This window comes from Gossypium raimondii, chromosome 7 (genome assembly GCF_025698545.1).
Source record: "Gossypium raimondii isolate GPD5lz chromosome 7, ASM2569854v1, whole genome shotgun sequence".
In the NCBI taxonomy this organism is placed as follows: Eukaryota; Viridiplantae; Streptophyta; class Magnoliopsida; order Malvales; family Malvaceae; genus Gossypium; species Gossypium raimondii.
Window position 1 is genome coordinate 53,335,942 of NC_068571.1, and position 26,475 is coordinate 53,362,416.

The window sequence follows — 26,475 nt, forward strand, 5'->3', positions numbered from 1 at the left end:
CTGTGTCAATACATAAGGTTAATCATTAACCTTTTAAGTTGTTGGAACAATTTTTGTGTTTTTAATTTGATACCAATCAAAATTGTCGCTCCTAATACAAAATCCATTCGGGACGTGATGGGTCGGGTCTAACTTTTCAAGTACTTGAATGGGGTTTACAAACTCATACCATAATTCTACTTAAAAAAAAAGTTAGCACTATTTTATTTTGATAAAATTATTAAAATAAAAATTATGTCATATTTGAATATAATTTTAATTTTTTGAATTAGGTTCATAGGAATAAATTAGTATTTAATTTATGTGGGGAGTTTAGCGGGGCGGGAAAAAACTATCTTGTCCTATTGTGTTACCATCTCTATTCTAGTGGTAAAAAAAGGAATGAAAAAATGTTAGATTTATTGGTTTGATATGAAATCACGACTCAATTATAAAAGATTAAATCGAATTTAAATTCAAAATAAATAAAATACATGATAAGTAAAGTAAAGTAAAGAAAAGAAAAGGAGGTAGGAGGCGGCCATGAATATGATCTACATTTTAAATGCAGCTTACCATATGCTACACCTTAATAAAAATAAAATACTTTGCTCCTTATATCAGATCTGGTTGGAAAGTCAAAAATGCTAGAATTTAAAATCAAATCTTTCCAAACCAATGAAGCAAGCCTTTGGAACTAAATTCCAAATATCTAGTTTGCAGTTTAAGAGTGAATATCAAATTTAAACAATACAAACAAATGCTTGGGTATTAACTAGTAAGCTAATGACCAATTAACGGGAATTTCAATATCAAGAAACAGGGAATAAGATTTGTGTCTTGATATGAAATTTATTAAAGTTTATGCAACACATTTTACATATTACTTATAAAAATTAGGTTTAATATCTATTGCTAACATTAAAACAGAAATTTCAAAATTTAAAAATATAACGATTAACAATGATTCAACTTAAGAACATGTACTAAATCTACAATTTTACACATAATATAAAACTAATAGAAGAATTTAACTTCTACCATTTAATCGGGCTAAAATTTCAAGAATTAAAAAATACAAATACTAAAATGAATCAATAACAGAAGACGGTGAAGCAATCAAATAATCCAACAACGAGTACATGAAGCATAGTACAAGACTACACATTTACCTGCAGTAATTTGAACTGAAATAAAGTTATAGAGAGTAGAAAGAGGAAATTGAACGGGGCTGAGCTGGTGATGGGGGGTTGGGTACTCTGTTCCTTTTCCGTCCACAAAAATAAATTTTATTATTCTTTGAAACTCATTTTTATATTATTGATAATAAATAAAATGAAAGTTTTGTTGGAAAGAAACAAGGGGTCCCAATTTGGTGTTAGGAGGGGACGGCAGGCAGCAGTCGGCCGCACAAACACAAAGGCCTCTCTTTTCTCTTTCTCTTCTCTTCCCTTCTCTTCATTATTTTGTTTCTTTATATATGGCTTGTTTCCCTTTCAAAAAGACTATTTAATAATAATAATAATATTATTTGCTTATTTCATTTATTAATGATTATAAAGGAATAACAATAGGATTAGGTGTTTTGGTTCACAATCTCAGCCAATTTATTTGGGTCTTTCTTTCTTCTTTCAAACACGTTTTTGCTTCTTGTTTTTGCCCTTTCCTGTTGGCTGCCTCTGTATAAAGTTGAAACACCAAGCTTCCATCTTCATCTTCAACCTCATCTTCTTTTTAGGACTTCACAACCCTTTCTCTTTGTATTTTCAAAGAATCAATAACAGAAGACGGTGAAGCAATCAAATAGGTAAAAAGGTATTATCTTTGCCATGTAAGGGTCTTTGTTATATGCCCCCGAAAAAAAAAAAGGGTCTTCCTTTGTTTCATGATCATACATATTATATATGCTGTATATATATGAAAGCTTTTTTTTAAAAAATTTTTTATTTATATATTTGGATGGGTCGATGATGATTCTGGTCTTTTGAAGAAGTTGGGGTATATGGTGGTCTGTAAGGGGAAAGGGATGGACAAGTAACGAAGAAATGTGGTGATCAGCTTTTTTTCACCCTTAGATCACGGACCAAGTTTCTTCTTTTTTTTAGGAAAAAAAATTGAAATGATTGTGTGGAGAACAATTCAAACAAAACATTGGCCTTCGAAAACCAAAGAGAGAAAAAAACCCACTTTTGTTGGGATCAAATACAGTACTGGGAGCATGTGACTATCTCTCCTTTTGTTTTGCTCTTTTTTTTTTTTCTGATTTATTTATTTACTTTTTTTTTTGAGAAAAAAAAATCTCAAAGCTTCTCTATTTGAACGTATTTGATCTTTGGATAACAAAGGTGACTTCCCCCTTTTTTGCTTATCTATCTTATCTTTATCGGTTCCATTCAGTTTTCAGGTGTTCTTTTTGTCAACTCTTTCTGTGAATTTTCTTCTTTGGGATTTCATAATCCTATCATGCAATTCTAGCATACTTTGTTTCTCATACAAGGTAAATAAAAATAAAAATTCCTTTCTTGGTGAATAAGTCAAGCAGATATTGAAATAGAATTGAGTTTCTAATTTAAGTTTAGGACTTGGTTCTGCAAAATTCTCTTTGTTAATGGATTGCATTCTTTCTCCCTGTAGGAGGGGTTGGCATATGTTACAGCGATAGGGATTATATTATGTTGAAAATAGATTGCAAAGCTTTACCTTTATGGTCCCAAATTTGAATAGCCTTTTAACTATTGTTACTTGTCACTGTCCTTTTGGGAATTTCTTGAATCTAATCGACAATTGCCTTGCTGATTGATCGGTCATGATCATGTTAATGGCAAACGAAGTAAAATCTTGTCTTGTTTATAAGTTATAAATATCCAAAGTAAATAATTTTAAGGTATGAACTTCGGCTCTAGTGGAAAAGACCGAGTGGTATGTTTAGGTCGGATTGTGTATGACCGTTTGTGCTCTCCTATGGATTTCATGGTTTTAGCGGTTTTTTCATTACCATATGATATGTTGATTTTGATATTTTTTTCCAGATATAAAGGATACTTGTTAACTAGATGGATGGATATACTAGTAAAAGAGCTGCTGATGGGCTTGTTGTACCTGGCAAGGGTTCCGGCATTATCTTGAAGGATCATGTTAATAACAGAGAACGGAATGCTCAATTTTGCAACCGAATTGGGTGCAGTGGCAGGCTGAACTCAATGAAAGGTACTCTGAGTGGCTGCTCAGAAAAATCCAAATCTTCGAGGCCGCCTTACCGCACTTCATCGAGTGGCAAGGAAATAATTGGAAGCTCCTCTAGGGTATACTCTGCACCTATCAACTCTAGAAAATCCTCTACGAATCCTCAGAAAAAGTTATCATCTCAGCTGGAAACAGATTCATCTGAAACTAGTAGTGTTCAGGATGAGCCAGAAGGGTCAGAGCTCATATCCCCACCGGGAAAGATTCAAAGAGGGTTGCAGCCCAGAGCCGATGATGCTGATTCTAGGGAAGTTAGAGTAATGGAAGTTGGAAGCTCTTGTGCAGCAACAAACACAAAACCGAGGAGAAGCTTTAGTCAGCGTGCGGGGTTGGGCAACCAGGATGCTCTTGCCAGTCCATCGGTTACTTTGGCCTCTTGTAGTGCTTCCCTGGCAACTCGTGCCAACGCAAGCAGGTACAGTTTGAGAAATATAAAGTGTAACTCTATTTCTGATGTTGTTCCTTCTGGTTGTTCATCTTCGGATTCAAGCCTCAGCAGAAGGAAAGACACAGTAAAAAAGAGAAATGCGGATGGAGAAGGTAGCTCTTCAACTAAGGGAAAGAAGTTGAGTGGGTCATCTTTGGAGGGACGGAGCAATGTTTCTAGTCACGGTGTCTCCATTTCTGATTCAAGGCGAGCTAGAAATTGGTCCCCGAATAGTGATAGTAGTGTTGCTTCTTCAGTTAGGACTCGAAGATCAAGCAGTTGTTATGGTAGAGGGAGACTCCCTAACCAGGACAATGGGAGTATTTTAACTTTGAATGAGCCCCCTGTGGTCATGCCGCAAGTGCCTCAAGCTGCTGTAACCATCGATTTGAGTGCACCTGTTTCCACAGAAACTGGCTCAACTTGTGCTAGTTCTTACGGTCGAGCAGGTAGAATAAGTGATAGTTTACACAGTATCATACCGTCTATTCCTTCTGAAGCTGGCATCAACCGCTCTTCAATGACCGGGGATAGTTTCCGGCGCTACAATATGGATGGCATTGCAGAGGTATATTAACAGTATAGTTCAATGCGTTGTCTTAGGCATGGATGTATAACTTGCTTGTTATTAAAGGTTCATCTGTTACAATTATTTTATGTTTACACAGGTGTTATTAGCTCTTGAGAGGATCGAACAAGATGAAGAGTTGACGTATGAGGTAACTAGTTTTGAAGTGTTCCACTTGACCTGATTGTTCGCTGTTTGTTGATTCTGTTTCTGTCTTGCAGCAATTACTTGTTCTAGAGACCAGCTTGTTCCTTAATGGCCTGAATTTTTACGACCAACATAGAGACATGAGATTGGATATAGACAATATGTCATACGAGGTTTGTTTTAACTTCCACTTCGGTGGTGTGATGTTTGCATTTTAAGTTTCTCCACTCTATATGCTCTCGTTGTTAAAGGTAAAGTATCAAGTTAAGCTCGTGTTGGTATCATGATAGGAATTACTAGCTCTAGAAGAGAGGATGGGTAATGTGAGCACTGCACTATCCGAAGAAGCAATGTCGAAATGCCTTAAAAAAAGCATCTACGAAGCAATATCTATGGAGGATGTTGCAAAGGTCAGCTGTGAGGTTGAAAAGGATGATGTGAAATGCAGTATATGCCAGGTTCTCTCCTATATGACTTTAAGCTCAATCAATGAGATGTCGGCTTATGGTATTTAGTGAGTGCAATGGTTTCAGTTCCAACATTATTGGTTAACGGTTTCGGTTTTGCAGGAAGAGTATGTTGTTGGAGATGAAGTAGGGAGGCTGCAGTGTGAACATAGGTACCATGTTGGGTGCATACGGCAGTGGTTGCAGGTGAAGAATTGGTGCCCTATTTGCAAAGCATCAGCAGAAGCCATGCAGTCTTCTTGTTCATCTCAGAACTGAGTTGGAATTTGAATAGAAGAAGAAAGCAACAGACTGAGTTTCATTTGTACAAAATTGATGGCTTTTCTCTTCAGCATTTTTAAATTTTAATTTTATGGATCACATGTAAATATCAAATCCAAACAAATAAAGCAGATGCGCTTGGACTGACTCTGCACTGGAAGGAACACTCAATTCACTGGTAATAAAAATAAATGTGAATCAAAGTACGCTTACTGCTGGTGGCGCTGTTTGAATTGATCAGTGTTTTCTCTCATAATTGCTACAATTGCCTAAGGTTTACTATATATAAACAGTACTTATATAATTACATTCATCCTCCCTTGCTTCAAAGTTCAAGGGCTTACATTGATAAGCACAAAACCTCAGATGTATCCTCATGTCGAACATAGGCCCTTCATAATCATGCCTCTCAATTGTACCTACAAAAAAAAAAGAAAACAATTGTACTGAAAATCAGCTCAACAATAAAGGACAACACAAGTAAGTGTATCTGCTCCAAAAGAACAGGTCCAAATACTGAGAAACTGTTGCCTCTTTTAGTAAATAAGAACTGCCTCTTTACAAAAAGAACAGTCACTGCTTGACATTCTTAAGCTCAGCATGAGCATCTCATAACTAATGTGTAGTCTTGCTATGTTAATTCTATATGCATATATACATAAGCTACACAAGAACATAAAATATATACATAAGCTACACAAGAACATAAAATCAGAGCTTAACAAATAGATTTTTCTGGGGCATGTGGTGGGAAAATCTAAATATAAACCACAATGGACAATTTAATAGATGTCGATTTTTTATTAGTAACTCAAATCAATTCTCAGATTTTAAAATTACATACAGAACAATGGTGCATCTCTTAGATAAGTAATTTTACCTTTCCTCCTCATTGGCTGTAAATTACAAGAAAAACTTGAGATCTGTTGAAATGGCAGCAAACAGCCAACAAAAATTGCTAATCTTACGACAGAGCAACCAGTTGTAAGCACTTTCTTTTCAAGCAGCATACTTCAGTTGCTCAAAGATAATTATATGATCAATCCCGGCTCAGCAGCAGGTGTACAGGCATCCTGACACTCAAACCCATAATTTCATCTTGCAAAGGGCAGAGCTTTATCTGACTGATCCATCCGGTACATGTCAGTAATCCAAAACTAGGAGCTTCAGTTATCAACATCTTGTAAACACGTTGAACCAATCACAGCTTCATGATAAACAAATTTTTGCAGGGAACTCATTCTTCAAAGGAATGCATACAAATTTTTTCAAGCAGCCATGGCCAATCTTCACCCAGCTGCTGAGGATTTAGCTCCATTGCCACTTTGAAATGAAGCAGAGATATTGAGCGCTGCTGCCCCTGCTCATGCAAAACTTTTGTGGGCCCAGTGGTACTCTGCATATGCCAGTGATTGCTTGGCCACATACCATTAACAAGCTTGCCTTGAGGCTGCTGCTTGTGGGCACAGTGCTTTCTCGGTTCACTTGTTGACCTTGATCCAACCAAATCAACACATGACCTAATCAGTTTCTTCAAGTAGACATCCAACATGCTACTCAACAAGCTAGCACATTCTGCGGAAACGTCTCCAAGGCCCTGCACTGCTGCAATCTGATCCATACGTTTCTTCAATGTCTCAGTATCATACAAACCGCCACTGTCATAGTAGCTAATGAAGCCGCCACTGCTAGCCACCGCAGGAGCTTTGCGGGCCCCACCTACACTAGCTGAGCAAAATGAGATCCCAAGTGGTGCAAGCAAAGAACTTGTAGAGAGGAGATTAATGGGATTAATTTGTTCCACCTCCTCCCCATCTTCAACAAAGGCTCCTTCACTCTGATCTTTACTAGGCACCTTTGGTCTTCCTGTGGAATGCACCAAACCTTCTCTTTGAATTTCAGGCTGCTCGGCAACTGCTAGAAGATGCTGCACTGGTCTCTGATAGTCATATGGAGTCAAATCCCCATTGTCCATACCCAATTTAATGCTATTGTCTCCCTTCCCAACTGACTGATATGAAACAACAATCTTTCCATTTGGCCCCAGCGGGCTGGGCCTATCCCTGAGTTTTCTATCCCGAATTCCAGACCTAACCTTTCGTGGGGATGACACTGGCAAAACACCATTTGACCATTTATCTGTATTTGGATGTGACCCCACATGTTGATGTCCATCATCTTCTCTAGCAGGAGAAGTTTTCGCAGTTTGTATCAAAGATTTCACGGGAGCTGCTTCAAAAACTGGTGGTGGAGTCTTAGCCTGACATGCATTTTTTAACATCGAACGTATCAACTGATTATGCAGTGGCAGATTCTCCCTCCCAAGTAAGCGGTAACATGACTTATCAAACTCATTTTTACTGAGCTTCTGACTTAAAAACCTAGTCAAATCATAAAAATACCTTTTTGACCTCTCAACCCCAATCTTCTTCACTATCTGAGCTTTCAATTCAGCTAAATCAATTCTGAACCCTTGCTGGGGTTGCATTGCTCAATAAAACAGACTCCTACACCATTCAGAAAGCCGTTTCCACCCAAAATTACAAATTTCTCCAGCACCCAACAAGTTAAAATTCACCAATTTGCATGGGTATCGAGAATAAAATAGCAATTCATCCCAGTATTATTCCTAAGACACATAGCTGTATTTCAGTTTCCAGAATGAAAAGAGAAAATACAAATTGAACCACCTATAAACCAAACAATGCATAACCCAAATCACACATTCGCCAAAACCAAAACCCTAAACCCTAACCGGTCAATGAATAAATCAAAACCCTAATACTGAACTTAACAAAAGCAAGGCAGTAAATAAAAACGAACAGCAGCAATTAAAACCAGCAAAGAGTTGTTGTTGTTGTTTCAGAAAATAATAAAATAAATAGAATTGAGAATTGAGAAATTGAAGTTGAAAAAAGATATCAATGGGATAAACAGAAGCAGGGGAACTGGAGGGAATAAGAGCGAAAGAGAAGGAAAACAGAGAAAGGGTTAAAAGATTGAGAGAAAGAGAGAGAGAGCTAACCTTAGACAAACTCGGTTGACCAATTTGCAGAGAAAAATCGAGTGCCACAGCCACTCAGTCAGCTCGTTGTTGGATTTTTTTGGATCTCCTCCCTCTCGAGAATTTTCTTTTTGAATGAATAAATCTCAATTTCTGGGTCTTGATTCAGCTCTGTTCTCTTCTTCTTGTTTATTTTTTCTTTCTAAAGAAATATTTTTATATTAATGATTAGAGTTTATGTTTGTGTTGTGTTGCTATATCTTCAACTTCAAAACTAGGTTGTGCATGTAATATTGTAGTTAGTGATGCCACTTTGACTTTGACGTTGACTCTGACTTTTAAAGCCAAACACAGTCCCAGTGATGCTCAAACTTCTTCTTTCTCTGGTTTATATTTATGCATCTAATAATTTACTATGGTATCTCATCTATGACAATCTTATGAACATAAAATAGAAAAAAATATTTTTTTTTCTTTTTGATGAATGTTGATGAATGTATTGTTGGATGAGGAGGTTTCTTCGTTGGTGTCTGCTACTTTGACAAGAAATTGCCTTTTTCTTATTCTTTTTTATCCCTAAAGGAATGAATGAGGGAGGGAGGTATTAGCAAGTAGCTAGGTATGGGTTATGGCTAAGCGTTATTTAAGTGTTTGAAAGCAATTGTTTATGTTGTTGTAGTGTATACTAGTGGGAGACTGAAGTTGATGGAGAAAGGTGCCTGATATTTATGAGGTTGACATGAAGGACCTACCTCTCCTTTCATTCCATAAAAGTATTAGGAAATGGCATTTTGTACATCTATTAAAAATATTAAAAAATTAATTTTTATAGGTTAGATTAAATAGGAAATATTTTTTTTTAAATTATATATTTATACTATTAAAAATTGGTGTGGCTATCCTGATATTTGGATCAAATTCGAATCTGAGAGCTAACATTGTTGAAAAGACTTTATCTGAATATTACCTTTGACCCGAATAAGACTAAGTTTAGACCTTAAAACGGATGAAGATACTTGTGGTTATAAAAAAAAATAGTGTGATGGATGAAATAATTAAACAATGACACAACGTATTACATGTACTTCATATTGACATACATGAATAAATCTTTAATAGCAAAAATGGATAAAATTTTTAATAAAAGTACAAGAAAAATATACCTATTTATTGAATAAAGGAGAAAAAAATATAATATCTTACACAAGTTTCAGCTGCATGACCATGATTTTCTTTTATATTCTTTAACTTTTTCAAACTATAATATACTTGGCTGTCCAATAGAGTGGTACAAGCACTAAAACTAAACTCTCTAAGCTTTCATGTTGGGAAAACACACAGACTCTCACTCACATCACATGTCCACACTGCACAAAATAACAGAATGAAATATAATGCGCTTCACCATTCATAAAGGAAGTGAGCCCCCCCCCCCCCCCCCCACTAAACCATACCTTCCTCTACTACAGAACAAAAGCTAATCCAATCCATTGCTAATTAATTATTGATTATTTATTAAACATCTCCTTCCCTCCCATACCCATAAAAATGCCAGCTTTGTGCTAAAGAGTGTCCTTGTCAGAAACCCTTGTCCTAGACTTATGTGTAAGATTCTTTCAAGGATCCATCTTTGCAATATATTAACATAACAACATCAAATGGATTGATAACATCTTGTCTTGTCTCAAACAATGAGTTCTCAGACCCCGAGTCTCTTTTGCCTACTCCTGTTTCTCCTCCTTACTTTGAGTCCGAGCCATGCACAACTCGGGGTCGGTTACTATCACAACTCGTGTCCTGACGTTGAATCAATCGTCAAATCTGCAGTTAAACAGAAGTTGGAGCAGACATTTGTTACAGCTCCAGCAACTCTTAGACTATTCTTTCATGACTGTTTCGTCCGGGTTTGTCCTTTGCCTTTGCCACCGTTGTTTTCTATGTTTAATCAGAATCAGATTAAGAGGGAACTTACATATTTATTTTGCATGTTGAAAGGGGTGTGATGCTTCGGTGATGCTAGCTTCTTCATGGAACAAAAGTGCAGAGAAGGATAATCCGGATAATCTTTCATTAGCTGGGGATGGATTCGACACAGTGATGAAAGCCAAGGCTGCTGTTGATAGTGTACCTCAGTGCCGTAACAAGGTTTCATGTGCTGACATCTTAGCCCTGGCTACTAGGGATGTCATAGCTTTGGTATTTTTCAATAAAACCTGGTATTTGATCCATCGTTGTCCACTTAAATACTCTCTGCCTGCTATAAATAATCAATTCTTTTCTGTTTTGAAGACTGGAGGGCCATCTTATGCAGTAGAATTGGGACGACTTGATGGTAGGATCTCAACAAGAGCCAGCGTGCGTCATCATCTCCCTCATCCAGATTTCAAGTTAGGCAAGCTCAAGGCCATGTTTGCCTCTCATGGTCTCACTCTTACAGATCTGGTTGCACTATCAGGTACTAAAATTGTTCAACCTTTTTCATCATATCAATTAGCTATATAAATAAATATAAACTTGTGTTGTGTGTAGGAGCACATACAATTGGGTTCTCACACTGCAGCCGGTTCTCCAAACGAATTTACGAGTTTAAAAGCAAGAGCAGAATTGATCCTACACTTAATCTGCCATATGCAAGACAGCTTCAGCAGATGTGCCCGGAAAATGTTGACCCGAGAATGGCCATTGAGATGGACCCAAGCACGCCCCGAATATTCGATAACATGTACTACATTAACCTTCAACAAGGGAAGGGACTTTTCACCTCTGATCAGTCTTTGTTCACTAATGCAAGGTCTAGAAATATTGTTAACCTATTTGCATCCAACAATACTGCATTTGAAGAGGCTTTTGTAGCTGCCATAACCAAGCTTGGGAGAATAGGGGTCAAGACAGGAAAACAAGGTGAAATCAGGAATGATTGCTTTGTTCTAAACAAGATTTCATAATTGATTTGGCATCATCTTTCATTGGTGTTAAGAAACAAACGTTGTAACTTGCAAGGGAACAAAAAGTTACAAAACTATGAAGTCGGGACTCATTTTCCTTTTTTTCTTGTAAAAGCTGCTATCTCTAGCTAAAGGAAATATCAGCAACGTAATCATTTCAACTGTTGCTGCATTGCAAAAATGCAAGATGTTAGGGTCAGGCTTCAACCATAGGCTTAGGAAGAGATTGCTCCTTCCGAGACCTGCTCGACTGTCGTGCAGAGTTGAAAAGGATGTCTTTGATAACCTAAAAGTTCAAAAGTAATGGTTAAATCTGAAGTAAGAGAAGAGGGTAGACTTAAAAATGGCAACCAAGTTTTCAAAATAGAGAAATCCTAAGAATCCAATCAAAATAGCTAGTCACCTGTGACATTAAACCATGAACTTGCTCCATAGTTATTTTTGCACTATCTCTGGTAATCTTAGCAAGCTGTGGCTCTTCCTGCAACTCATAAGTAGGTATCCACATCGCATTTAGTTAAAAAGAAGATAAAAGCTACCCTCCAAATAGCTCGAGCCAACTATACAAATAACAGAAACTATATTGACCTTCTTCCGAGGGGGTCCTAGTGGGGCAATGTGAGAGTGAGCCAACTGATTCTCTGCTTGCTCCAGCTATTCAGCTGAAAAATGAAACAGTGGGATCCAAAATGAAGAAAAAAAACTTGGACTGGATTTCATGTGCAAACAAGAAAAACTGTACTATGCATACAACAAAAGAACAATTACCTAAATCTGAAATTTACCCAGCAACATAATACCCAGAAGAGGCAAAGAAGAAAGCGTATTTACCCAGTACTTATTCCATAACAAATTCAAGAGGTGGCAATCAAGAGAGGACATAAAATAAGTGATATCCAATGCATAATACTGCAACAAAACATACAAGTGTTAATAAACAGAGAAACAACAGGCATCAAAGATAAAAAAAACAGAAGTCGATGGGATTACATAATAACCTGTTTACAATGCACACCAAAGTCTATTAGTGTCTCAAGCGCAACAAAGATTTTTTTTATTAATAAGACTAAGTTCTAGGGAGATTTGATAAATTATTAGGGAGATTTGTTAGAAGGTAAGAGTTGAGGTTGTTACTTGATACATGTATATAAGGGTTGCTTCTTTTTTTTATTGAGATACACTTGTGAGATATTGAGAAAAATGAAATCTAGATCAAGTAACCTGTCTATCTTAACCTCACCTGTGATTATTGGGAAGCTGTTGAGGAAGGTTATGAGGTGAATACACTTCCGAACAATCTAACCTGGGATTTAAATTGCGGTCGCGGTCGCGTTTTCTGCCGCATTGCGTTTATCGCGGTTGCGGACATAACGGATGCTATTGCGGTCATTGCGGGTATCGCGGTCGTGAATTTTAAAAAAAATTCACACAACTTATTGTAAAATATAATAGCGGTTTCGGCAGTAGTGGTTTCGGACGGTGCCGCTACCGCTATATAACGGCCGCTATTTCGGTAACGGACCGCTATTTAAATCCCTGAATCTAACTATGAACCAAATCAAACTACACAAGGGGAGAACCACCAAGAAGACTAAGGCAAAGACTTGTCTTTATGCTTCGGTTTCACTATCTATATTCAATAGAATTGTGGGTTTTGGATTAGTACAGAAGATATGAGACTACCTCAAGACTTATTAACAAGGAGGTGACAGGATCAAGAGCATGAAGGTGTTGAACTTAATTAGAGAATTCAAGAGGCTACAAATAAAGAAGTCTGAGTCAATGAAAGAATACTCAGACAAGCTGATAGATATTGCCAACAAGATTAGAGTTCTTGGTATTAATCTCTTTTATTCTAGACTAGTGTAGAAAATACTAGGGGTGAGTAAAACTTGATTCGACTTGAAAAAATTGAAAAAAATCTAGAATTTTGAGTTAAATAAATCAAGTTATTCGAGTCAACTCGAAATTTTTTTGAATTTCAAGTTCGAATTGAGTTTAGTTTTCGAATTTGAATAACTCGAATAATTCGAATAAACCAAATATCAAACTATAATAATTTACATTATTACCCCAAACTCCTAAACCTCTTCATTTTCCTCCTAAATTTTTTACTCCCTCCCACTTTCCCCTCATAACTTTTGCTCCCTTCCATCCCACCCCCCTTCTACCCCAAACCCATTTCTCCCCTCCCCATTTTTTTTTGAATATTTCCCTTCTAAAATTTTACTTCTCCCATTTATTCCCCCCTCCCCCCCAAATTTTACTCCCTCACTATTTTCCCCCTTTATCCACCTAAAAAATTAAAATCATCCAAATAAAAATCCTAAACCTAAATAATGATTTTATTTATATCTACTATCTATATTATTAAATTAAATTTCACATTTTGTACTATTTATATTATTAAATTGTTTTATCATATTGAATCTTTATAAATTTTTGCTAAAATTGAAATATTGATAATTCCATAAAAGATTAATAAATAAATTATAAGGGATGAAAGTTAATAACAAATTTCAAATATATTCGATTTGATTCGATTCGATTCGAATTCCATCTCACTCGACTTAATTCGAGAAAATTTCAAATTGAGTTAGGATGGTAAAATATGATTCATCAACTCGATTAGCTCAAATTTTTTTCATTTGATTTGATCGAACGCTCACCCCTAGAAAATACTAGTCTTTGTGCCTGAGAAGTATGAAGCAACAAATTGTCTTTTTGTAGAGCATCAAGGACTTGACTCAATTGAGATTAGTGGAGTTGATTAGCGCTTTACAAGCACAAGAGCAGAGGAGGCTAATAAGGCAGGAAGGAAACATAAAAAGAGCATTGAAGGTTAAGATGCAGTAGGGAGAAGTAGGAGAGGATCAGAAGTGGCATGGGAAGAAGAGTGATGGTAGTAGTGGTTTAGAAATTACTGTAAAAGATAAAAGTACTGGAAATTATAATAAGTATTCTTCATGTAAGTATTTTGGAAAATAGAATCATCCCCATTTTAGGTGTTGGAGAAGGCCAAATGTGAAGTCTAGAAGGGGCATCTTGATGGGGCACATTGAGAGGTTTTGTAAGGAACCAAGAAATTGGCAACAAGGTGGAGCACATGTTGCAGTTAAAGAAGAAAATGACCACATGTTTGTTGTCTCTTGCTTCTCATCAGGCACTTTATGTGACAATTGGTTAGTTGATAATAGTTGCACCAATCACATGACTTGTGATGAGAAACTGTTTAAAGACATTGACAGGTAATTGAAGTCAAGAGTAAGGATAGGAAATGGTGAATACCTAGAAGTGAAGGGAAAAGGCACAATGGCAATAGAGAGTTGTGATGGAACTAAATTGATCTCAAATGTTTTATTTGTACTTGAGATTGATCAAAACTTGCTAAGTGTGGGGCAATTGATAGAGAAGGGATTCAAGGTGATGTTTGAAGAGGAAATGTGTTTGATCCATGACTCTAGCGGTAATGAATCGTTTAGGATCAAGATGCAAAAGAAGAGTTTCTTATTGAATCCACTTAAGAAGGAGCAAGTGACATCCAAGTGTCAGGGAGTAATGACACCAGATCAAATAGACTTTCTTGCTGAGCAAGTTAAGACAATTATGAAATTGATGACGCAATGTAATGAAAAGAGTTTTGAGCTTGAGATAAAAATACAGATAATCGTATCCTGCAAGAACAACAGCAAAACAAGTGTTCTGAGAATAAAAAATTGCATGCAAAGGTAACTCTCTTGGAGCAGTAACTCTCTTGGAGCAGCAATTGACATCTCTCTCTCTCTCTCTATAAATTATCATCTTTTGCACATGAAATATCTGAAAAACATGCTAATGAACTATGAAAAAAGATTCAATCTCATGAGATCGAGAGTGAAAAACTAAAACTGGAACATGTGCAACTTTTAGAAGAGAATAGTGGGTTATGTTTCCAAAATAAAAAATCGACTGAAGAAGCTTCATATGTGAAAGAATTGACATCTGTAAATGTTGTTGAGTTTAAGAATTTAGTTGGTGAGGTTATCAGGCTTTCGGTGCAAAATGCAAAATTGAGAAAGGAATTATTGACTATGAGAAGATCTGTTGATCAAACCATAAATGGTTTTAATTGCAAACAAGACCTTGGAGGAAGGGGTGACACCCTAGTTACTCTCATGATTTTTCTAGAGCAACTGATGATGATTTTGAATGGTGGAATTTTGATTTAGATGATCTAAAGGTGGAATTGCAGGTCAAGGAGCAATTGGAGGCAACTCTTGAAGTTGCACTAGTCTAGAAGGAATTCATAGAAGGCAAATATTAAAGAAACTGGTTTATTGCAGATCAGAGGATTGGATGACAAATATTTTTACTAAATTTTCTTCATGTTAGTCGATTTGAGTTTGTTAGGAATAAACTTGGTGTCTGCAACACTTGAGTCAAGAGAAATGTTAGTGTCTCAAGGGTTGCAAAGGTTTTTTTTATTAATAAGAATAAGTCCTAGGGAGATTTATTAGTTTGTTAGTAGGAGTAGGAAGCTAGGAGTTGCTAGCTTGTTAGGAGTAAGAAATTAAATTTTGTTTGAGATTGGTACTTGAGACATGTACATAAGAGTTGCTTGGTTAATGAATTAAATCATCCCATTCATTCTTTTTTTTTTTCTATGCTTCTGATAGTTCTCTGCTAAACCAACAAAGTCTTCAATCTCCACTTTTCCGGTAGAAACAATCCTTATCAGATTGATAACAACTGCCACGAATGGCTCCTGAAACTGTTGGTTGAGCATTTGGGTAGAAACATCAATACCAGACAGCCAGCATCCGTAGCCAAGACGAGAATGGTACCATCCAACAACATTCTCCAATCGTCAAACCTATGAAACAAACAACATAAACCTCAAGAGAAATGATCTTCATACACAACACTGTTATGGTTTCCATCCATAATTATCAACTCCTCTGCCTGTCTGAGCTAGTCTTACATAATTAATAGCTGTAGACAAGCATACATGAACTTTACAGCAAAATCAATTTCACAAAATGAAGAAAATTTCCATTGTTTGAGGGTAAAAACAATGCAAAAGAGATGGTTTTTCTAACCTACTTGTTGGTCTGGGAATAATCGACCATATACTCATAGGCCCCAGCCTGAGCGTTAACCCTAATTTTGGTGCCTACAACATGCAAAGTAAAGGCGTCCATTACAATGATGGAGTCGGAGTCAGTCTTGCCTTGCATCAGCCCCATGACCTCAATGGTGCCACCAGATTGGGCATAGACAACCATCTTAAGGAGAGCAAGGGCAAAGATCTTAACGCGTTTGAAGTAGTGGTGATCATTGGCCGAAGGCTTGCCTTGTTGGAACTTGGCTAGAGCGGTCTCGTCGTAGATAGTGCCTGATGAAAGGTGTGGTGTTTCACTGTGAGGATATTGTTCTCCAGTTCCCATGTTTTCTAGGCTAATGTGGAATCCATACTTGTATTTCTTACGCCTAATGAAACACCCAATTACCAATTCTAAGATCTTTTACCCCTTTCAACTAACCTGTGTCGGCTTGATCTCTTATTTCACTTGCTGTAAACCCTCCGCATTATAATTATTATTACACTTCTATAATATATTCAATTTGCAACAAAACTAACTAATTAGCAAAACATTATTATATTATCAATCAAATCCTTCTATCAACTTGTAATTAACCATTATTATATTATCATCAATGTTCATTAAGTAGTAATGTATTACATATATTACTACAAAAATTTACGTAATAGTAACTATTGTTCTTGTAATCCATATAGATTAACGTATTCAAGTGGATATTGTACCGAGACAAGAAAAAAGTGCTTACAACTAGTACCCACTAGAGTCACGATTGGTTTACAAGGGTGATGATGGACATACAAAAATCAATTCCTGAACTGACGAAACCTCACTGACCTAAATAAATCCCCCTCCATCTTGACAGACAAGACAAGCCATAAAAGGGTTAACACCGAATTACAATACATACTACAGTCTACAAATAATACGGGCATGCCATATTATTATCCTCATCATAGTTTACAGGTCATTTTACACTAAACTATGAGCACATTATTAGTACAACATACTTCATCTCACCCGTCCCTTCCCTCTCCTGTTGTTTCTGCTCACTTTCTTTACCTCCTGCTTCTCCATAACACTGTTGCTTTTCCTTTTTGAGTGTCGTGTATTCGGCTTCTGTGCCAAATCTTCACCTTCACCTTCACCTTCAAATTTCATGCTTGAACTGTGCTGGGAATCGGATATGGCGACATCATTTTCATTTACTTCTGCCACTTCTATGGAAGCCTCACCCACTCTTGTTGCATTCTCATCACCTGAACCAACTGTATTATTCTCTTCCTCATTTATTGCTCCATGGTTTTCTTCTTTTTCCACTTCAGCTGGCATACTGAAATGAGGGAGAAAACCAACTGAATTATATATATTCAAACGCCGCAAAACAAAACTATTCAGGCTAGCAGCTGTTTCACCTGTATCCTGAAGAAGGTAACCCATTGGCTGCAGCACCGCCAGTTTCAGCAACTTCTTTTATTGTAGAACAATTTTTGTCTTCTATTTGTGAGCCTACTGATGTATGTTTACAGATGAAAAACTCTCATCAGTTATTATGAAATCAACAAAAGACTTTATGCAACCATTGTCCTCTAAATGTGCACATCAACACCCACATAATATAATCTTTAAAGCTGTGTTCGTGAGCCAATATTTTGAGGGGTTAAGAAGGATAGTGACAGACCTTAGTAAGAAGGTCAAGCAGAAAAACAGCAAATAAGTAATTTCTTACCCTGTACAGTTCCGTCCCTAGTGGAATCAAACTGCAGGGTAGACCCATTGGCGTCCTTGAAATGATCGACATCACTGTGGCATAAAAGGTTAAAAGTTACAAGAAAAAGAAAAAGCATTGGCCGCTTCATAAAGAGACAAGTGAGGAACGCCACAACAGTAAAACCTCTTTGATATCAAAACTAAAAATTCCTTTTTTTGTTGGAAGGGGATTCTTTAATAGATTGAGACCAACCTATTTGACGGTGTTTTGAAGTTTATTGCTGATTGAAGTCTCTGTCCCTCATCTAGTGTCTTACCTGCACAATCCAGAAACTCACTTAGAAATTATTTGATAAAGCCTACAGGGAAAAGATTTATCAGATGATAAGGACTACACAAAACAGAAAAGAATGGAATCAAGCATGGCTGCAATTATCCACAATGGAAGATGAAACATACAATGCCACGATCATAAATTCATTAGACAAAGAGCAAGTCTAGAAAATAAAAACACTTCCTTTTGAGATTGAAATCACAGGGAAATCTTGCAGGAACCAGCACATTATTCTTCTACCGGTAGGACACCGCATGACCTTTTTAGTTTTGTCCACGAATTAATAACCATAAATTCATGACTTACAGACCTCCAGCTGAGGACTGCCTAGCTTTTCCTACCTTTCTTTATGAACAATGCCAAAAGCACGAATGCAAAACTTCAGTTAAACGAAAAATAACCTAGTCAGGACACTTACAAACACCACGTAATCAAATCACCATCCATAACTTTTTTCACGAAAAAAATAAATTAGGCAAACACGTATCAAGTATAAGAATTATAGATATAACTGTCACTCCTCAAGTTAATAGAATTATATTCATAATGCATATCTAAAGCCACTATATTTGTTTGAAGCAAAATTGACAATAGAAGATAAAAATTAAAAAGGCTGCAATAATACCTCTTTTTCCCTCACTGCTTTGAACAGCTTCCATATCCTTTGCAAGGAAGAAGAAAAATGTCAAATATCACAATGCTTAACAAATTAATAGAAATATCAACATATCATAAACCTACCCTACAAGAACAATCAAAGATTCCGGTAACAAACTAATGGAAAAAGAATATGCATAACTATATAATTAACAACTTTTCAGCAAGCACCATGTAAGCTTCCCATTCAACTACTAAGATACCTGGTTTTCTTCACAACCAAGAGTTGCGGGGACTGGTAAAGCATCACTATTTAATGCAACTTCTGGAGTCAGTGAAACTGAAATGAGAAAAAGATGTAATGTCTTAAAAAACTGCCCAGAAACTAAAAAAGTAATCAAAATTTGAAAAGTACAAAGTACTATCTGAAGAGAATTGTCCAAGATGATTGGAGCTTCCTTCCAACAAGTTAAACTGCACCTGGTCTTGTAGCCAAGTCTTCAGATGCATCTACTGGTTTTTTAGGGCTCTGCAGGTTAATTTCCTCGGCAGGGCCTAAGTTTTTGGCAGATAAAGTATCAGGAACACTTTTATGTTCTAAGGCAAGTGAAGACCAGTCAACTTTTTGGGATGATAGAGTTCTCAGCATTTCTTGTGTTGCCTTAGATCTTACTTTTCGTATTTCCTCTTGGATGTTCCATGAACCAGTGGCAGGAGAATCCCTTTTCCGCTGCATTCATGCCAAATGTATAAGCAGCAAATTAAATCATAACCAAAGAAAGCACTCAGACAATTATACCTATACTCCCCTGCACATTACCCATATGCAAGCATAAGTGCAAGCATTCTTTTGACCTTGTAAACAAATTTTCTTTAAGCTTGAGGTCAAAGAAACTTGTAAATTATTTCTTTTAGGGTATAATTGCAACAGTCATGACAAGGCGTGCACCCAGCACCTCAGCACTAGGCAACAAAAGTGCCTCAGACCCTTTTGGACAAGGCCCGTTTGTTCAGGTGTACAGCTGGTGCACCTAAGTGCGTTTCCTTGTAAGGTAATAGGCATAAAAAGTGTTCAACTGATTGAAGTTCTCTTTAATTTCTTTTATTTTTCACTTTTTTCATTACTTATATCTTTACTAGTAAGAAAGGGATAGTATCAAACTCCATACTTCTCAATATTTGATGGTATTCATTAACAGACATTGATGATAAAGAAATTATGCATATTGACAACCTGAATTGCAATAGAAACTAAAAAAAGCTAAACCATGGGCTCAACCAAAAAAAAGCAACCGGACAATAATATCATAGATAATTTAAAGAAGACCAGAAATCTTAAAACCCATAAAATACAAATATGCATCATTACATCCAATCTGCAGAGAAATAAGCATATAAGAGCACCTTGGATGAGGACAAATACTTGCCCCCAATTGAATATGGTGTTTCTTCCTTGAAAAGGGGCACTCCAAGTGGTGATGGAGATCTAAATTCAATATTGTTTGTAGAAGGTGATGTCCATGGAGGACGAGTTCGCATGTATGTTTTGGCCATGTCCACAGGTGATCCTGCTTCACCTTCAACACTCTGCAGCAATAAAAGCCTACTAAGATATTGACATATTTTTCACACTAACATAGTACTTAAATATCAACATTCATTGTAAGCTTTTTTTTTCAACAATAGTGGTGTTTACAACAGTACTCCATTACTGACACAGCTACACCCATTATAAGCAAATTGAATTCTATAAGAACTTATTCTAAAGTGGGGCAGTGTATAGGTAACTTATATCCATTTATGGGCTCATATTCAACTTGCCCCTAAGATTATTATTTTTTTAATTTCTGTATAATGCCTTCCATGTAGGTAAAACAAACATATAAGTACAAGAAGCGTGATCTATATGTATACACACATGTATAAACATAAGCTATAGAAGACAAGGAGGAAATACATGAACAAAATATCAGCTTGAAAATTGAATGAAGACAGAAATCCGGAAACTCAGGAAAACAGAAAGGAGATGGCCCAGAACCAAAAGCAGAAGTCGAAGAACCAGAACATTCAGCATAAATCATGAGGCAAAGGATAAAAGCACACAGTTGTACTCGAAACTAGCACCATTGATGAAACAGCAAGTATCATAGTGATAATCTAACCAAAGCCCTTGTTATCTACCCCTTTCCCAAGAAAAAGTTCCTATCTCATCAATATTCACATGCATTTGTTCCTCCCAAGAAAAGAATTCACAAAAAAGGTGCAACACACAAGCATCACAGGGAAAAGAGTTACAAACATGTGCCAACGTAACAAAATTTGGGGCAGAGGTCCCATGGGGAAACTCTGACTTAGAATTTGATCCTGACTTCTTCTCCTCTAACCACTTTTTGGCCTCTATAACAGCTGTGTCACAAAGATCATCAATACCAACATCTGAAAAATGAGAAACACAATCAGTCAACTATAGGTACTGAGAAGTTCATTCTTGAAATCTGTTCTCTCAAGGTTGTCAAAGCCATACCAGTTCCACCGGTTCTGTTAGGCGTTTCATTTAACCTTTCAAGCCCCATGCCTTTGATCATTGGAAAATCCACAACTCTTGACTTGATAATATTTGTTAGTTTATTACACTCTTCCCTGGTCAAAATAGCATCCATATACAACTTGAACTTTATGCTTAACGGGAGATATAAATGGGATAACAGTTGAATGCATGACCAACTCAAAATGTGATGCAAGGTTCACCAAAAAAAATACATGCGCTTTTTGGTCTTGACCAAATATTTTTATCAGAACTTATGGAGGAAGGAAGTAAAGGATTACAACAGGCAAAACATCCAAATAAGCACATAAGAAAAAAGTTCTTTACTTACCTTGAGAATGACTCCTGCATGAGAAGCTGCTCTATTAGACGCTTGGTTTCAATCTTTCCTGCAAAAGGTTGGGGCTCACTCTGGTAACCCGCAAAGGAACAACTAAGTAACCCTCTAAGATCATTATGATCATCACAATTATAAAGACACAGTACATAAACAAAACAGTGAAGAAGAATATTATCAGAACCAAATTTACCAGTATTACCAGAAAACAAATGGTTTTTTTCCCTTTTGCATAATGGCGCAAAGCATAAAGGATGTCATACTTACATGTCCTATGTTATTAAACCCTTCAGTCGAGACATCCTGACCATCATTTGTACCAGCAGTGTCATCTGCACCGAAAAGAAAAAAAAAATCTATCGAGTAAAAATGAATGCAGCATGACTGCGGATCACCACCTGAGCAAGTAGAAATCTTATGGAAGAATAACAGTGTAACAACACGGAATGTTTATCCCCTCCCATATTAATCTGATTTATCATATCTACTTGTACCGAAAAGAAATATACTTATCATACATTAAAAGGTTAGTGCCCAGTAAAAGGGTATGAGAGATTATGTAAGCCTCAAGAATCAAGATAACAGTACGTAACCTCACTGAAAACAAGTAGCTTAAAAAGTTTAACCGCAAGGAAAAGTACTAAGCAAAACGAGAGCACGCAACATCATTACTAGCACTAACACACTGTCGGCATGCTGTGGCTGCAATCAACATTCTAGACTCTAATATATATATTTTATGGAATTCAAAGTTAACCAAAATATATATATGCATACTTCGATTGTAGAAGCCCATCAATCGAAAACCTAGAATTTAAGCTATTACTACCAAAACAAATATAATTAAACCAAAAGGAGAGAGGAAGGGAAAGGGGAAAGTCGGATTTCGAAAATTTTATGCTTTTAAGTGAGATTAAAAAAAAAAAGAGTGGTATGTGGAACCTGAAGTTGAATCACGGTCTGAAGACGACGAAGACGAAGAAGAGGAGGATGAAGATTCAAAGCCAAAAACAGAGGAGAGCACCCTGGTGGCACCGGAGACGATGGCCCGAGTGGGGGAAAAGATGTGCCTGGAGATCCAATTAGGGTTTTGCTGAGTTGAATTGAGCAATCTTGGGCGGTCGTAAGGCGTCTTACGCAACAAGGTTCGCCGCGGCCGCACAATCTTGCCGCCGGATCTGGAGTCTCGGCGTTCGGCTGCTCCAGAAATCGAGGCCATATGGAAGGAGATAAAGAAAGGGGGGGGGGGTCGTTAGTTGCTAGTTACAATTGCGCAGAGGTTGAAAACAAGTTTAAGGGTTTGTCAATATTACGTCTTTTTCAACCATAAACAAATGGAAACGAGAAGAGAGAGAAAGCAGTAGAGGCTGCGGATTTATAAATGGATGATATGGTTTTTCTTTTAGCGGTTATTTTGGCAGTGGATACTAGTAAAATTTGATGTTTTGGAAATATATTTTAATGATTTGAAAAATAAAAATGAAATTTCATACGTAATTAGGTTTTTAAATTAATTCCTGAATTTAAAAATATTTTAAAATGATTTATCAAAATATCTAACCATAACATTATTCTCTTAATTTAATCATTAATTTGGATGTGTAATATCAGATGTAACATGTTATTTAAATTATAAGATAAATTAAATTATTATGTTGACAATTTAGATTTAACAACATTTTTTAATTTTAATTATTTCAAACCCAAATTACTACAGCTTGACTCTACATATTTTAATTACTATTTATGATAGATTCAAATGAACATTTACTATTTAAACTAATAATTAAATTTATTGATGCTAGATTATGTGATCTCATGGTTGAGTGAAAATATTAAATAATGTATATTTATAATCTTATCTTAATTAAATATGTAACATCCCATGAGTAATGGTTGATACATTTTAAAAGTTGCAAACTATATTATTATATTTTTAATTATTTTTAAATTTTCTATATATATATATTACTGCAAAACATAAATGTGATTGTTGTTGTTTGTTTAAAACAAATTAAAAATTTTATAATTGAGCTAATGTTATTAGTCATTTTAAAATGGTTAAAATATGCTATATAAATTTTATATTTCTTTTTGGAAATCTAGAAATTAATTTTTTACTTTTATGTTTAAGAAGCTTAACTATTAACATTGTTAAAATTTTGTTATTAATTTTGTTGGTGTGACATTTTGAAATAAAAACTCACTTGATAGCTATATAATTAAAAAAATCATGTTGTAATGAACTTGAATTTAATAAAAAGAATAATTTTAATAATTGAACTTGAATTTTGAAATAAAATAAAAATAAAAAGGCCAAATTTTTGAAAAAAAAAATAGGACTAAATTATAAATTTTCAGAAAAGTCTAAGTACTTATGGCAAGCTTTTTAAAAAGTAAATGAAATTAATGAGTTAAAATAGGCCGAAGCCCAGGTGCTCCTTTTGATCCAATGCAAGAACAATCATACAGCCACAGGCCATGAGGTGGGAAACGAAATCCCAAATTGATTGGGATTTGGCATCGTTCAACTTCAATATATATCGGCCGACACGTCACACCGGCAACGACTACGAAAAAAAAAGGAAATGCCTGGGCTAACCTGCAACGCCTGCAACAGAGAATTCCTTGACGAGGCCGAGCGGAAGCTCCATTACAAGTCCGATTGGCACCGCTACAATCTCAAGCGCAAGGTCTTGTTTTTCTTATTCTTTTCCTTTATTACTATTATATCTCTTACCAGTATTATTATATTTTTTATTTCAGATGAAATTTCTGAAATATCTTTTATCTTGAGATGCAAATTAGAAATATTGCTAATTGGGATCTAATTTAGTTTGCAAAATCAAAGTTGCATCAGCAGCTGATTTTTGGTAATTTTAAAGGTAACTTTTTGAAATATTTATTTTGCGCATAAATGAACAATATTCGTATGATTTAGTATTTTAATCATATATTGTATGCAATTCAATGTTATCAATTTCATCATTTTTGAAAATAGAACAAATTGAAATTTTTGAGATGCTAGAGTTTGATGTCTCTGTTGAATGATTGTGCAATCAATGATTGCTCTTGATTAATTATGGGGATTCTTTTATTATGGTAAAATTAAATCAGGTAGCTGGGGTTCCAGGGGTGACGGAAGCTTTGTTCCTGGCAAGGCAAGCAGCACTTGCTGAAGAGAAAGATAAGCAGAATGAAACCCCCATGCTTTACAGTTGTGGTCTTTGTGACAAGGGCTATCGAAGTTCCAAGGCTTACTCTCAGCATCTTAAGTCACGTGCTCATATTGCGCAGGCTTCTCAACACCCTGAAGAGGAGAAGGCAGCCATTATCAAGCCATTTATACGTCGTGCTGTAAATAAGCCTCCACAACCAAGGGATACAAATGATGAGGAAAGTGACGATGATTGGGTGGAGGTTGATCCAGATGAGGACTTGGCATCTGGTGATGAAATGGATATTGACAATGGTGAAGAAACAGGACAAGAGGAATTAGATCCATGTTGTTGTTTTATGTGCGATCTGAAGCATGACACCATTGAAAGCTGCGTGGTTCACATGCATAAGTTTCATGGTTTCTTCATCCCTGATGTTGAGTATTTGAAGAATCCTGAAGGCTTGCTCATCTACCTTGGCCTTAAGGTAACATATTTTATATGATATTTTCGGATAAATATGTTATACATTATGTACATTAATAAGTTTTCGTTTGTTAATGCTCATGGTATGGTTTATTTACCTCAGGTTAAGAGGGATTTCATTTGTCTGTATTGTAATGAACGGTGCCACCCTTTTACTAGTTTGGAAGCTGTTCGGAAACATATGGCAGCCAAAGGTCACTGTAAAGTGCATTACGGTGATGGTGATGAAGATGAGGAAGCTGAGTTGGAGGAATTCTACGACTATAGCAGCAGGTATGCGTCTTCTTCATCCATAATCAGGTTTATCTTTTTATAAGTACTTACTGTTGCTTATTGTTTGTGTGAAAACAGCTATGTGGATGATTGGGGGAAGCAGTTGGTTGCAGTTGGTGATAAGGACAGCACTGTAGAACTTGGTGGTGGCTCGGAGCTTATTATAACCAGAAAATCTGATGAGGGAATTATGTCAAAAACACTTGGTTCTAGAGAATATTCGCGCTACTATCGCCAGAGTCCTCGCCCATCTCCTGCAAATAACATGGCAATTACTGCTGCCTTAGCCTCAAGGTCTACTTTCACTCTTACTTTACTTTGGTATTTTGGACCACTGGTTACCATAACAAAGTACAAGGATTTGAAATTCTTCCTTTGGAATAACAAGGAACACAACTAAAATCATTGCTTTGCCATTCAGGTACAGGAGTATGGGCTTAGCAACTGTGCAGTCAAAGGAACAAATTGTGAGGATGAAGGTGATGAAAGCAATGAATAGATCAGGAGTGGAGACAATGCGGACAAAAGTTGGCATGAAGAATAATGTCATTCAAAACTTGCCTAAGAATGTCCCATATTAGTTGCTAACTCTCAAGCTCCATATCATAACTACTGGAGTAGTATTTGTTTTCTTGAAAAATCAGGTGCTTTATATTCCTGTATGCATCTAAAATTTCCCTTGTATGAATTACATATCTTTATTTACAGCCAATATATTGTATGAATTACATCACTATAACAATATATATGCCTTTGTTTTGCCTTTCTCTCGAGAGTTTTTGGCTCTTGAGTGTTCTTTACACTTAGGTACTTAACTTCTGAAGATGTGTGAGCAAATTGGTCCACCATTTTTTTAAACTACATCCAAGACCATTACTGCATGTAAATTCTACTCGAACTTCTAAATCTTTTG

General features: G+C 36.2%; 5 protein-coding genes and 1 pseudogene across 11 annotated transcripts; 3 read left to right on the forward strand and 3 right to left on the reverse strand.

The window, feature by feature from the left end:
* Positions 1-1,432: 1,432 nt before the first annotated feature.
* LOC105797441 (E3 ubiquitin-protein ligase MBR2) lies at positions 1,433-5,332 on the forward strand. Of its 3 annotated transcripts, XM_012629561.2 has the most exons (7): positions 1,433-1,794; positions 3,009-3,281; positions 3,384-4,217; positions 4,318-4,368; positions 4,439-4,537; positions 4,655-4,822; positions 4,934-5,332. In XM_012629561.2, the coding sequence occupies exons 2-7, from the start codon at positions 3,033-3,035 to the stop codon at positions 5,087-5,089; spliced, it is 1,557 nt and encodes a 518-aa protein (XP_012485015.1). In that variant the 5' UTR covers positions 1,433-1,794; positions 3,009-3,032; the 3' UTR covers positions 5,090-5,332. The 3 variants fall into 3 exon arrangements, with proteins under 3 accessions (XP_012485015.1, XP_012483626.1, XP_012483040.1); XM_012628172.2 differs by having other exon boundaries at positions 1,435-1,786; positions 3,009-4,217; XM_012627586.2 differs by having other exon boundaries at positions 1,436-1,794; positions 3,009-4,217.
* Positions 5,243-8,642, reverse strand: LOC105799654 (uncharacterized). 4 transcript variants are annotated; one of them, XR_008198100.1, is made up of 3 exons: positions 8,118-8,642; positions 5,973-7,599; positions 5,243-5,511 (listed from the first exon to the last, which is right to left on the reverse strand). XR_008198100.1 is itself a non-coding variant. In XM_052634043.1 (2 exons), the coding sequence occupies exon 2, from the start codon at positions 7,578-7,580 to the stop codon at positions 6,330-6,332; it is 1,251 nt and encodes a 416-aa protein (XP_052490003.1). In that variant the 5' UTR covers positions 7,581-7,721; positions 8,118-8,640; the 3' UTR covers positions 5,869-6,329. The 4 variants fall into 4 exon arrangements, 1 of the variants encoding a protein (XP_052490003.1); XR_008198098.1 differs by having other exon boundaries at positions 5,973-7,721; positions 8,118-8,640; XR_008198099.1 differs by having other exon boundaries at positions 5,973-7,782; positions 8,118-8,640.
* Positions 8,643-9,667: 1,025 nt separating this feature from the next.
* On the forward strand, positions 9,668-11,385 carry LOC105800866 (peroxidase 45). The gene is made up of 4 exons (XM_012632433.2): positions 9,668-10,000; positions 10,092-10,292; positions 10,386-10,551; positions 10,626-11,385. Exons 1-4 carry the CDS (start codon positions 9,788-9,790, stop codon positions 11,039-11,041), a joined length of 996 nt encoding a protein of 331 aa, XP_012487887.1. The 5' UTR covers positions 9,668-9,787; the 3' UTR covers positions 11,042-11,385.
* LOC105801623 (COP9 signalosome complex subunit 5a-like) lies at positions 11,238-16,493 on the reverse strand (annotated as a pseudogene).
* A 288-nt stretch (positions 16,494-16,781) lies between these two features.
* On the reverse strand, positions 16,782-23,004 carry LOC105796150 (protein KAKU4). 2 transcript variants are annotated; one of them, XM_012626821.2, is made up of 13 exons: positions 22,588-23,004; positions 21,913-21,977; positions 21,640-21,719; positions 21,288-21,403; positions 21,063-21,199; positions 20,168-20,350; positions 19,244-19,493; positions 19,027-19,103; positions 18,792-18,828; positions 18,086-18,149; positions 17,852-17,925; positions 17,538-17,631; positions 16,782-17,455 (listed from the first exon to the last, which is right to left on the reverse strand). In XM_012626821.2, exons 1-13 carry the CDS (start codon positions 22,862-22,864, stop codon positions 17,134-17,136), a joined length of 1,776 nt encoding a protein of 591 aa, XP_012482275.1. In that variant the 5' UTR covers positions 22,865-23,004; the 3' UTR covers positions 16,782-17,133. The 2 variants fall into 2 exon arrangements, with proteins under 2 accessions (XP_012482275.1, XP_012481563.1); XM_012626109.2 differs by having other exon boundaries at positions 17,538-17,634; positions 22,588-23,002.
* Positions 23,005-24,098: 1,094 nt separating this feature from the next.
* On the forward strand, positions 24,099-26,329 carry LOC105793233 (cytoplasmic 60S subunit biogenesis factor REI1 homolog 1). The gene is made up of 5 exons (XM_012622350.2): positions 24,099-24,338; positions 24,763-25,290; positions 25,393-25,562; positions 25,641-25,856; positions 25,984-26,329. Exons 1-5 carry the CDS (start codon positions 24,234-24,236, stop codon positions 26,141-26,143), a joined length of 1,179 nt encoding a protein of 392 aa, XP_012477804.1. The 5' UTR covers positions 24,099-24,233; the 3' UTR covers positions 26,144-26,329.
* Positions 26,330-26,475: the final 146 nt, after the last annotated feature.

What these genes read in the sequence shown, in the direction of transcription:
- LOC105796150 (XM_012626109.2), bottom strand. Translation starts at nt 22,864, where the DNA reads ATGGCCTCGATTTCTGGAGCAGCCGAACGCCGAGACTCCAGATCCGGC. An exon ending in AGACTTGGCTACAAGACCAG is followed by an intron (nt 19,104 to 19,243) that starts GTGCAGTTTAAC and finishes TTCTCATTTCAG; the next exon opens with TTTCACTGACTCCAGAAGTT. An exon ending in TAGGGACGGAACTGTACAGG is followed by an intron (nt 17,635 to 17,851) that starts GTAAGAAATTAC and finishes AACATACATCAG; the next exon opens with TAGGCTCACAAATAGAAGAC.
- LOC105800866 (XM_012632433.2), top strand. Translation starts at nt 9,788, where the DNA reads ATGAGTTCTCAGACCCCGAGTCTCTTTTGCCTACTCCTGTTTCTCCTC. An exon ending in TTCATGACTGTTTCGTCCGG is followed by an intron (nt 10,001 to 10,091) that starts GTTTGTCCTTTG and finishes GCATGTTGAAAG; the next exon opens with GGGTGTGATGCTTCGGTGAT. An exon ending in AGATCTGGTTGCACTATCAG is followed by an intron (nt 10,552 to 10,625) that starts GTACTAAAATTG and finishes TGTTGTGTGTAG; the next exon opens with GAGCACATACAATTGGGTTC.
- LOC105793233 (XM_012622350.2), top strand. Translation starts at nt 24,234, where the DNA reads ATGCCTGGGCTAACCTGCAACGCCTGCAACAGAGAATTCCTTGACGAG. An exon ending in TTCTACGACTATAGCAGCAG is followed by an intron (nt 25,563 to 25,640) that starts GTATGCGTCTTC and finishes GTGTGAAAACAG; the next exon opens with CTATGTGGATGATTGGGGGA. An exon ending in ACTGCTGCCTTAGCCTCAAG is followed by an intron (nt 25,857 to 25,983) that starts GTCTACTTTCAC and finishes TTTGCCATTCAG; the next exon opens with GTACAGGAGTATGGGCTTAG.
- LOC105797441 (XM_012628172.2), top strand. Translation starts at nt 3,033, where the DNA reads ATGGATGGATATACTAGTAAAAGAGCTGCTGATGGGCTTGTTGTACCT. An exon ending in ATGAAGAGTTGACGTATGAG is followed by an intron (nt 4,369 to 4,438) that starts GTAACTAGTTTT and finishes TCTGTCTTGCAG; the next exon opens with CAATTACTTGTTCTAGAGAC. An exon ending in TAGACAATATGTCATACGAG is followed by an intron (nt 4,538 to 4,654) that starts GTTTGTTTTAAC and finishes GTATCATGATAG; the next exon opens with GAATTACTAGCTCTAGAAGA.
- LOC105799654 (XM_052634043.1), bottom strand. Translation starts at nt 7,580, where the DNA reads ATGCAACCCCAGCAAGGGTTCAGAATTGATTTAGCTGAATTGAAAGCT.